Raw genomic sequence first — 12,359 nt, forward strand, 5'->3', positions numbered from 1 at the left:
CTGATTCCCAGGCCAGTGCTCTTTTCAGGGAAACATACCATGTTTAAGGGAAACATAAAAATTCGTCCTAAGTTTGAAACAGGGATTGATCAAAAAGGCTTAAAGCAAAGGAAGGCTATTCTCCCTTTTGTACTGCATGGAATTGTTTTGTGTTGATAGCAGCCTTTTCAAATTGCCAAGGTGCCACGGTGATACCCTACTCTCAACACATGTGAAGTATGATGCATGCCACGCTGGTGGCTGCACATTGGGGGCATTTTATGCGGTGTCATTGGCTCATTAGCAAACATCAAGTGAAGCAGTTTCCAAACAAGGCAAGTGAGACCCTGCCAACTTGCAGACATAAAACAGAGATTCTTCATGGGGACATTTAAAAACATATTTCCCCCAAGGGTCTCTAGGTCACAATTCTAGACCATAAGGTTTAACATACTCTGTCTCTAATCAGTTCAATGTGTGGTCCCTGTCTCCTGTCCCTAAGAGTTTTTGGTTGTTTTTTTGTTTTTTTTTTTTATCAAGCAAATGTGGAAAACATTTTACATTTTTTTTTTACCTGAAGCATAAAATGTCGGTCCTGAGCATCTTCCAACCTCAAATTCTGATTGTTGAGCTGATCTCTCAAGCGGATCAGGAATTCATTCTGCCGGTTGATGTCTGTGGCTTTGATGAGGGAACCCAGCTGTTGTTCAATATCCTGTCTGCACTCACCGGAGAGAAGATAAAAGACAAACACAGGACCAAATCTTTTTGAACGTGGGATTGAATCATCACCCAGCAGTCCTAAACCACATCCCTGATAGCTCATTCTATATATTATAGCTAGCAGAGGAATGCCTTTTTTCCTTACTATTCCATTATTATTAGTAATAATAATAGCTAGACACACACATATACACATATATATACATACACATACATTATATGTGTGTGTGTGTGTGTGTGTGTGTGTGTGTGTGTGTGTGTGTGTATTTAAAATGTATTTCTGGAGAAGAAAATGGCAAATCACACCATTATCTTTGCCAAGAAAACCTCATGACCTCATGGACAGCATTGGTGTGCTATGGTCATGAAGAGTCAGACATGACTGAATACCTTAACAACAGCAACAATATAGTGTTTTAAAGTTTGCAAAGCATTTAACATGTATTATCTTGTTTTATCCTCACAGCAGCACTGGGAGATGGGTGCTATTATTGTGCCAATTTTATTGATAAGGAAACTGAGGCAGACTTGCCCAGGGTTGCACAGCTAGTATGTGTCTATGGTGGGATTTGAATGGTGGGGTTTTCTGGAGTCCGGATCTTGTGGTCTATCCATTGTCCCACCTAGCTGTCTCCCAGTCTCTTGTCAGGAGTGTCCTTGATTTGGTAAGGTAACCAAGTAGCAGCAGCTATATAACCCTGGCAAATGGGATTGGGATAATTTAGGCCTCATAACATCTACATGTGTGTGTGTGGAGGAAGCCCAGATCTAAAAACCAAATCCAATTACATGCCAGAAGGAGAGCACAGAAAGCTTAAAGAGTCTTAGGGGTTTGGGTCAGGGCAGGTAGTGAGAATCCAGAGGAGCATTTCTCAACTCTTGATTTGCAGCAGAAGCAAAAGCAAGCAACGGCAATGATAGTAATAATAATTGCTTACATCTGTCAAGCACTTTACAGTTTATCATGTGCTTCCACATACATGATCTCATTCAATTATATATATTATCCTACCAGATGTCTTTCAAGGCATTTCAGCCAAAAAAAGTCCCATAAGCATGTTTTTGTTTTGAAGCCATGGTGATTCTGCTTATTAGGAAATTTATATCCTCTGAAGAAAAAGACATGAGTATAATGAGACAGAGGACCTGCAGCCTCGAGGCCACATGTGGCCTTCTAGGTCCTCAAGTGCGGCTCTTTGACTGAATCCAAACTTCACAGATTCCCCACCCCTGGTATAGGACAACTGTGTGTATTACAGGGACAAAGCTAGTCAGTCCTTGGATTTATTCTCCTCTTTTTCTCTCTGCCTACCCTCTGCCCCCTTCCTTTCTTTAGAGGGTTGGTTCCCTTCTATTGTTTGCCTTTCTTTCAGTTTTTGGAATGGATTGATAAAGTAGAAGGCATAAGCTTTCATCCAGCTCTTGGCACTGGTGTTACTGGGTCAAGGGAATGAGAAAGTTAATCCAAACTAATGGTTTAAGAAGCTCCACACTCCCCAAGCTGTGAGATCAAAGGACCAGAGGTCATTTAGTCCAACTACCTCAACTCACAGATGAGGAAACTGAGGAGCTGGGGGGGGTCAAGTAGTTTGACCTGGGTCAATTAATACGTGTGATGCAGCATTTAAACTCAGGTCTTCCTTACTCTGCCTCCAAAACTCAGCCTTCTATTCTGTGTCATTTAAAAAGCAGTATGTGTTAGATGACTCGAAGGAACTAGAAAATAAAACATACTGTCCTAAGATAATAATCATTTCATCAGTAAGGTATGTTCTTTGAATTATATGTACAGATTGTTATCTAGTCAGTCACATGCTCTTCACCAGTCTCCTAGCACCTACTTTAAGCTGGAGGGTTAGAGGTAAGGATGTCTTTGGAAGAAGCTGTGTCTGCGGTCTCATTCTCTCTGTAAACTCACCAATTGAATTAAAAACCATACACTGGGAAACTCTTCCTCTCTATCTCTCCTGACTTTTCATCTTCTTTTTATGTGTTGTCTCTTCCATGAGAATGTAAGCTCCTTGAGGACAGGTACTGTCTTTTGCTTTTCTCTGTATCCCCAGAACTTAGTACAGTGCCTGTCACATGTTGTTGTTCAGCTGTACCTGACTCTTCATGACTCTGTGCACTGTAATGTTCCGTGAGGTTTTTATTGGCAAAGATACTGGAGTGGTTTGCTATTTCCTTGTCCAGCTCATTTGACAGATGAGGAAAGCAGGGTTAAATGATTTGCCCAAGGTCACACAGCTAGGAAGTATCTGAAGTCAGATTTGAACGTATGAAGAGGAGTCTTCCTAACTTCAAGTCCAGCACTCTATCCACTGCACCACCCAGCTGTCCATAGTCTCATCTACACTTCCTTAAAATTTCAAGGTTATAGCCATTTATTGGTCTTTAATCTTAAAACCCATTATTCCCTGGAGCTTGAGAATTCCTCTATATTATTATTTAAGACGTATAGGGAGAATCATTTTGCTAACATAAAGCACAGGATTTTGGGTGGTTCTGAAGGGTGCTAAAGTAGAGAGCTACATATTATTCTAAGCTTTTTCTGCCTACAGGTCATGGGTCTTTCGTAGCTATTCAGAGAAACTTCCTGGTTTCTGGGTTGGTGTATCTGATACCTCGGTACCTCCCTCAGACTGCCATTGAAGTTCAGGCAAGACTGATCAACTGACTTGAAGTCTGCCAGGATCTCGTGGGATCTTTAGCCATCCCTGGAGTGAGAGAGTGGCTGATTTCTGATGTGTCTGCATCAGTATGTTTCATCTCAATGGCACTTACGTCATTTCCTTTGGCAAATGTGCAAGGAGCCTTGATTCTCGGAGCATGCCAATTGTAGATCGCCAGTGGTGATTCTCCAGCACAGACTCATTCTAGGGAGGAAGAAATAAAAGCCAGCATGAGGGAGAGGACAGATACTGATCTCATATCGAACATGACTGTAGTGAGTTCCACACTTCCTTTTTAGCAATAGTGGGGCTTCATAATACACAATGATAGGGCAAATCTCCTTCTCCCCCAAACACAAAAACCCCACAGAACCATGCAAGGACTTTTCTCAGAAGCTCTGCCTTCGTGGCTATATTCCCATCCCTACTCCATGGAAAGAAGTGAAAGATTAGTTTCCATCGTCACCTGCCAATTCCATGTTCTCTCTTTAGACCACAATGGAGAACAGAGAAGCCATTATAGTTATTTGCTGAGGACTGGACCTCATCATTTTTTCATATTTCTATGCATGACACAGAGAACTTTTAAGGATGGCCCAATCATGAATTTGGAACTGGAATGAGCCTAGCAACCTCATTTTATAGATGGGGAAACTGAGCCCACAGCAAGTGACTTGCTTAAGGTCACATAGGTGACAGCAGTAGGGACAGTATTAGAACCCAATATGACTATTCATTTTGGGATTCACCCAATGTGAATCCAAATCCCAATACTATTTCTGCAGCAGGATAAAAAGGAAACCATGAGATGGGAAAACATAGCTGGGCACCTCTGCTTTCTTTCTTTTTTTTTTTTAATCTCCAATCTATCCTGTATGTGTCTTGTCTGTATTTAGTTGTTTCTATGTTTTGTCCTCTTCCCCCACATATTAGAAGGTGAGCTCCTTGAGAGCAGGACTGTCTTTTGACTTTCTTTGTATCTATTAGTACAAAGTTGCTGGAATATAGCAGGCACTTGATTTACTGATTGACTGCCACACAGTAGTCATTTTATAAGGGTGTGTTGAGTTGTATTGACTAACATAACCCCAAAAAGTGAGCCACCAGACTGGCCCTAAAGGACAGAGAGAGCCTACGCTATCCAAGCCTTAGCTTGCCCCTCAGATGCAGCACCGGGAGCAGCTTTGGGGTAAGGCAACACTATGCAACAGAAGGAACCCAGAGTCCAAGCCAGAAGTCTTAGGCTTAATCCTGGCTCAGCTACTTATTATCATTATGACTTCAGAGAAGTCCATTAGCCCTTCTAGGCCTCAGTTTCCTTATCTATAAAATTCAGGGGTGGAAAAAAGTTTTTTTAAATGAAGGGATTGGACTGGTTGACCTCTAACTTTTCTTCCAGCTTCAAAGCCTATACTAATAACCGGAAATTTAGGGCAGCTAAGTGGTGCTAGTTCTGGCTAGAGTCAAGAAGACCTGAATTAAGATCTGGCCTCAGACACTTCCTAGCTGTGTGACCCTGGACAAGTCACTTAATCCTGTTTGCCTCAGTTTCCTCATCTGGAGGTATGAACTGGAGAAGGAAATGGCAATCCATTCTGTTATTTTTGCAAGAAAACCTCAAAAGGGCTTACGAAGAATAGGACACGACTGAAAAACAGCAAACTTGTGTAAAGTTGTAGTTGTTTGCTTTGTGTGCACCTCACCTCTAGATATTCATGCCTCCCTTTCCTTGCCCTGTAAACCTCATGACTTTGATTTTAAAACATATTTACAATTTGAGAGTTAGTTTTTCCTGTTTAGATATTCTAATGTGTCTCATGAGAGGCATTGTGGCATAGAGGGTACAGTTGGCCTTGGAATTAGGGAGACTTGGGTTCAAATCTTGCCTCTGATACATATTGTGAGATGGGTGAGTCACTTAACTTCTCAGTGTCCCAGGCAACTCTCTAAGGCTATAAGTTACAGGGCAGGTGCCAATCTGCGTTGGTGGAGGGAATTTCCTCATCTGGGAGCTCCCTACAATGATGACATCACAGGTCTGATAAAAAAAGAGAAATGGTTTCATAAATAAAAAGTCCTTTTCATTAACAACATTCGTGCCATTAGCAATGGGCCTCTATGATGCCTCATTATGACATGGCAGTGGTTCTGGGTTCTCCAAGGCTATGCCACAGGCCATTCCTACCACACAGAAAAGACTGAGCGATTGGATGAGGTATATAATCAATCAATCAATCAACAGTTATTAAGTGCCTACTATGCATCAGGCATTGTGTTAAAAGCTAGGGATTCAAAAGGAAGCAAAAGACAGTCCTTGCCCTCAAGTAGCTTACTATGATGTTTGTTACTTGAAGACCGGCCTAGTTAAGCCTGGAAAAGCTCACCATCAGAAGGCTGGCCACAACAATTCTGCACTGTCTTCTAAGGGTGTGATTGGACTACAAAATGCAGAGGTGGAAGGACAACCCACATGGATGTTATCAGAGATATTTGAAGCATTTTAGTCATTTCTTTCTTCAGGTTTTAAATACATAGAAAACCCCCTAATATCTCACCTGACCCTTAGGGTACCTATTATTATGTGAGTCTCATATTTTCAAGGACTCATTACTCCCAGTAATATTCATGAATTAGCCATGATCATCCAATAATATCCATGAATTGACCATGATCATCCATCATGAGAATTTGCTCTTTACTGCAACTAAGCTATTATCATCTTATGGACATGATCCTAACAGGACACAAGTAAAATCAAACTATGTTGGACTAGTTTGTTTTGCTTTTAAAGAATCACAGGAGTGATAGATCAGTTTAATGTAATGGATGTCATGTCTTGGTATGACATTTTTTAATTCAGCAGCTCATGAGATTTTACTTATGAAACTAATTTATGTTGGCATGGCTACGAGTGCCATCACATAGGCTTTTAAAGGGGCCACAAATTGCAACAAGAGTTAATAATATATGATGCAGTGTCCCTGTTGAATAGAGGAAAAATATCTGGAGAGTTGCCTCAAGCATTGTTATAATGTCAGCCTGATTTAACATCTTCATTAATAATATTTGAAAGGAGGGAATAAAAAAAGGCATTTATGAAATTTACAAGGGAAACTTAATTTGTCGGTAAACACCAGGAAAATTGATGGGACCAGAGTAGACTGGATATGACAGAGAATAAATCCAAAAGGCTACGTATCACAAAAATGGAAATATGCACCATTTGGGGAAAAGTGATTATAAATATAGGGACTCCTCATCTTATGAACACTAAATCTCTGTCCCATGTAAATTAGACAGCAGCTAGTGCTGTCCTAGGGTACAGGGGTAAGGGTTATTACAGTGGTGAGATCTAGAAAACAAGAAACATTCCTTTAGTTGCTGCATTCCTCAAATTCCAAGTTTAGTTTTACTAATTAGTAGTACTGGGTTTTTTTTAAGCTATGTTATAGGTTAGCCTGAGAAGTTACTGCTCATAACTTCAAAAAAATATGTTCTTACAAACAAGCTTTTGAACACAACCTGTTTGTAAATTGGAGATAGCCTATAAACAGGGCAGAGACTTAAAGATTAAACAATAATTGGACTTGATATTGCTTATCAGTCAAAGACATTTATGAAATGCTTACTATGTGCCAGGCACTGGAATAAATGCTGGAGATGTAAAGAAAGGCTAGTGAGTAAATCTGTATTCAGGAGTGCTATACCATTTGGGATGGGATTGCAATCAATACTGTCCATTTTGCCCTTTATATGTTAGGGTTATTTTTGCCAGCCTTATCAGAAATGATAAATTAGCACAGGGAGAAAACAATATGGTTAAAATTCCTGACGTCCACTCCATACATTTAGACCAGCTTCACCTCCAAGACACAATCCCATCTTCCTTGTGGAGTTCAGTATCCAACTAATTAATTTTCTTTCCACCCCATCCTTTGACCTTCTCCTCTGTGATTTCAACATGGAGGTTGAGCTCCTTCCTAGCCCTCTCACTTCATAATTCCTTTTGCAGTCCCCTTTATCTCATTCCCCATCAGGCTTTACTCAGCTTGGCCAAACCGTGGACATTATCATCACTCAGAACTCTTCTGAGTCTACAATCTCGACTTCTCAGCTTTCCCTGTCCTTCAGCTTCTCTTACTCCCTCATCTGCGTGGAACCTGCTCCTATCATGACATCTAGTCCCTTGCCTTCTCTCCATTCTCCCAGTCCATCAACCCCCTTTTAGCCTTCTTTTTTGGGGTATTTATTTGTATTTTTTCTATATTATTATTTACAACTATGTTTATTTATACTCATACATGTACTTATTGTCTCTTATTAAGATGTAATAACAACGAAAGAAGGGATTGTCTCATTTGTTATATTTGTATCATCAATACCTAGCACAGTTGTTGTTCAGTTGTTTCTGCCATGTCAGTCATATCTGATTCTTCATAACCCCATTTGAGGTTTTCATGGCAAAGATACTGGAGTGGTTTGCCATTTTCTTCTCCAGTTCATTTGACAGATGAGGAAACTGAGTCAAACAGGGTTAAGTGACTTACCCAGGGTCACACAGCTAGTAAATATCTGAGGTCAGAGTTGAACTTAGGTGTTCCTGACTCTAGGCCAGGTACTCTATTCACTGTACCACCTAGCACAGTGCTTAGAACAAAGAAAATACTTAACAAATGCTTGTGAGTGATTGACCATTACTAATCCCATTTCAATAATGTATTTTTTAGTACTCTAAAATCTTTGAGTTCCTTCATCTGCCCATGCTTGTTCTGCTAAGCTCCAACTCTGGGTTATTCACATAATCCACTTTATCCATTTCTACTCAAGACTCACCCATGGAATGTTGCTAGAGAAAATAACAAACCAGACTGGCTGGGGCCACTATAAACTTAGGCCATCTAATTTCAATTGGGCCCTCCCCACTGCTTAACAATCCTTTGATTTATTTCTTATTAACTCTCTTTAGCATTTACTCACACCCAGTGAGCTTCATTTATTTTTACAGATCCATTAGTTTTCATTGAGGCTAAATGGTCAATAGCAGTAAGGATTCTTTTGAAAAAAGACAATTTCTACAGAAGAAATGATAATAAAGAATAAAAAGCCTAAGTCCAATTACTGGCCAGAAGAATTATCTAATAGTGTAAAAAAGTCACACATCCCTGAAAAATTTACACCAGGAAAACATGTCTACCTTTTTCTTTAAAAATCACTAGAGAACATTCCAGTCTCCCATAGCAACCTAGTCCAGCATTTCCCAATCTTTACATTCACAACTTAAATAACATTGGTCATATTTAAGTTAAAAGGTGAATGCATGCCTTTCATGGCTACAAAATCAATACACATTTCATTTGGGGAAGGGAGTGGTTTAGACAATTAAATGGTAAAATCCTTAATTGACTTTTGGTTCCTGCAAATCTTTAAGTATTACTAATTCTGGGAGCAAAATAGCTATTTTGTTCCTGACTTTTAATAAAACATCAGTATTTCTATGTTTTATAAGTAAGAATGTTTTTTTTGGGGGGGGGAGAGGGAGAGAGAGAGGAAAGAAAAAAGGAAAGGGAGAGGGAAAAGGAAGAGAGGAAGAGAGGGAAAAGGAAGAGAGGAAGAGAGGGAAAGGAGAAAAAAGGAAGAGGAGAGAATAGAGAGGAGAAGGGAGAGACAAGTGGAGGGGATAGAAGGAGGGGGAGTAGGAGAGAATGAGAAAAGTCTTTGACAATGGTTCAGCAGGAATTTATCAGGCAGTGGAGCTTTAAATGGTGTTGTGTTTACTGGGTGCTCTCTTCTGATTAAAATAACAGCAAGCCTGATGCAAATAATTGAGTCATGGTGTACAACTGAAATCAGAGTTAATTACAATTTTTAAATATATAGTGACAAAGGAGGAAAAACGACAGGGAAACATTCTGTGCTTTCATTTTTAATTACCCAGGAAAAGTAGAAGCAAAAACTGCATTAGTTAATGAAGCCTATGCTGCCCTGCTGAGGTCCTTCCAAATAAACTGGGGAGGCATGAGATCTTGTCTATCCCTTTGCTGGGTTCACCAGCCTTAAAACAAACAATCAAACAAACAAAAACTCTGTGGTCTCTGATCGCTAAGAATACAACTTTGATCCTTAAAAAAAGTAACATGAGCATGGCTCCTCTTCCCCTGATGACATTTCTTTCCCTTGCTCGCCTGTGTCTGCTAGACAAGCTGGTTGTGGTACTGAGAATGCAACTATTCCCTTCCAACCTAAACTCTCTGCTTGGGGTAATCCCTGTAAGGCCAGGGGTCTGAGACTGTCTCAGAGTAAGAAATAGACGCATTAGACTTAATCCTCAATAAGTGTTACCAATCCTTCCTCCTAGAGCAGCGTCCTTAACCCGGAGTTAGTGGACTTCTTGACTGCATTTGAACATAACTGGTTTCCTTTGTAATTTAGTGGATTTTATTTTATGCATTTAAAAACATTATTTTGAGAAGGGGACCCCAGGCTTCCCTAGACTGCCAGTGGGGTCCATAGCACAAAAAAAGGTTAAGAACTCCTGTATGAGAAGCATTCTTTTTTTTTTTCAAACAGTAGGGTGAAATTATATGAAATATATCCGGGTTCCTACAAGTAGAAGGAATGTGTTTTGAAAGGATGGAATTCTAAACCAGGAGCTGAGTGTCACTCCTGGTTCTACCTATGGGATATTACTTCTATCTTTCTGGCTTAGGGTATACAATCAGGTTAACAGCACTAATCTAACTCAATATGGTTATGATGAATAATTCAAAAAAATATTTTAAAAGTCTTCAAAATAACATAGGAAACAATGTATGTTATATTTTACCCAAAATGATCCCCCCCCTTTTTTTTTTTAAAAAAAGATCTAATTGCTTCTGCAATCATACTTGAAAGATTTATTGTGGCTTGGAAGTAATCCTTGAATTTATATATATATATATTTTACATATATATTCTCACTTGATCCTCACAACAATGGTGTGATGTAAGTGCTGTTATTATCCCCATTTCACTGAGGCTGAGAGAGGTTGTGACTTGCCCATTACTAATTATCTGAGGCAGGATTTGAACTCAGGTCTATCCTGATGACAAGTCCAGCATGTTATCCAATATGCCACCTAAGAGCCTCTGATCTTTGGCTTTCAAAGGCATTGCTAGTGTAGTGCAAGCTCTGACAAATTCTATCTATCTAGAAAAACTTAGAAGGATAAGCCTAGAAATAAACTGTGTCCATCATCTGGGGACTATCTTAAGTTCACAGAGGCTCCTCATTAGAAGCCATCTTCTAAAGTCTAGAAATGACTAGAGTCACTAAAGTGACTTTAAAAAGGTTGATTTTAAGCACTGGCCGTGAAATCAGGAGGACCTGAGTTCAAATCCGGTCTTAGACCAAACATTTGACACTTACTAGCCGTGTGACCCTGGGTAAGTCACTTAACCCCAATTGCTTTAAAAAGAAAAAGGTTGATTTTTTTTTTCCGGTTATAGACATCCATAGAGACCATCCCCTAAGGTGTAGATGGATTGAAATCTCTCAGTTGGTGGTGGAGGTGTCCAAAGTGATGAAATCACAGAGATCTTGAAAAATATTTTTTCCCTTTAAATAGGCTTCCTTTTCACTAGTTAATTATATATAGTTGTTATTTTTGTTCAGTTGATATCAGTCCTATCCAATTCTTCTTGATTCTGTTTGGAATTTTCCTGTCAAAGTTACTGGAGTGGTTTGCCATTTCCTTCTCTAGCTCATTTTACAGATGAGGAGACTGAGCCAAACAGGGTTAAGGAAGTTGCCCAGGGTCACACAGCTGGTAAGTGTCTGAGGCTAGATTTGAACTCAGGTCTTCCTGACTCCAGGCCTGGTGCTCTCTATCCACTGTGCTGCCTACCTGCCCTCTAATATATAGCTAGCCTGTACCAAATGTAATATTTAATCTTGAGCTGAACCAGGTTGGCTTTTTTTAATAATTCAAAAGCCCAACATTAATTCATTCAAAAGACATTTATTAATTGCCTACTGTGTTCAGAATGCTATAATAACACCTAGGAGGATACAAAATTTATCGTGGACATGGTCCTGAAACAAACTAGCATTTATTAAGTACTTACTATGTGCCAAGCACTATATTTGGCACAGATACAAGTAAATATATTCTATTTGTATTCTACAAATACAAGTACAAAGAAATACAGTCCCTTTCCTCAAGGAATTTGCATTCTAATGGGGGAAGACAACACATAAAAGGAAGCTTGTCAGGAGGGGTGGGGCATGGCCGAAGACATCTGGAATACAGCCTGGAGAGGCATGAGACACAGCTGGGCTGGGTACCATCCTTAAATGGAGTTTCTGGGCTGCAGGGTGGGTGGAGAGTACTTCTAATGTATGAATTCCAGGGCTGGAGTTGAGGCATTACTGTAACTATATATTCATAAACATAATTATAATTCATAATGTCACAATCAATGCATTAAAAAAGTACAGAACAAAGTGGCATGTGAAGTTGGAAGGGAAAGGAGGGTCAAGGAAGAGTTCCCAGTGGAAGTAATGCTTGATTTAGATTTTAAAGGATGGATAGGAATTTAACCAGTGCAGGAAAGAGATAGAGCAAGCATTTGAGGTATAGGGCATAGCCTGAGCAAAAACTTAATGAAAAAAATACAGGACATGTTTGGAGGACAGAAATAGTCTAGGCTCCTCTGGACTAATGAAATGTAAAAAGACATGAGAGAAGGCCTCCAGGTTGTTGGGTGGAGGACCTGAGGAAGAATGTGGGCAAGAAATACATAGATGGTATATAGGCTGCCATCTGTACCAATGGAGGAAAAATACCCCAGTAGATGAGATTGTAGATCTCTGGATGTTTTAAAGTACTCTATGATATCAAGCTTATCCTGCCCTAATGCTGACTCCTTCATCAGATTATAGGATGTAGCTTATTTTGATTATCTCTCTCTCTCTCTCTCTCTCTCTCTCTCTCTCTCTCTCTCTCT

The 12,359-nt window shown here is 39.7% G+C and overlaps 1 protein-coding gene across 1 annotated transcript in view; it reads right to left on the bottom strand.

The window, feature by feature from the left end:
• PDE7B (phosphodiesterase 7B) overlaps positions 1-12,359 on the bottom strand; it is a 185,336-nt gene that overhangs the window by 25,081 nt on the left and 147,896 nt on the right. The window contains exons 8-9 of the mRNA XM_027850736.1: positions 3,487-3,578; positions 554-698 (exon numbers count right to left, since the gene is read on the bottom strand). Coding sequence (XP_027706537.1) covers positions 554-698; positions 3,487-3,578 — 237 coding nt within the window. The remainder of the gene's footprint in view (positions 1-553; positions 699-3,486; positions 3,579-12,359) is intronic.

Source organism: Vombatus ursinus, unplaced genomic scaffold, assembly GCF_900497805.2.
Source record: "Vombatus ursinus unplaced genomic scaffold, bare-nosed wombat genome assembly UNPS02009132.1, whole genome shotgun sequence".
Classification (NCBI taxonomy): domain Eukaryota; kingdom Metazoa; phylum Chordata; class Mammalia; order Diprotodontia; family Vombatidae; genus Vombatus; species Vombatus ursinus.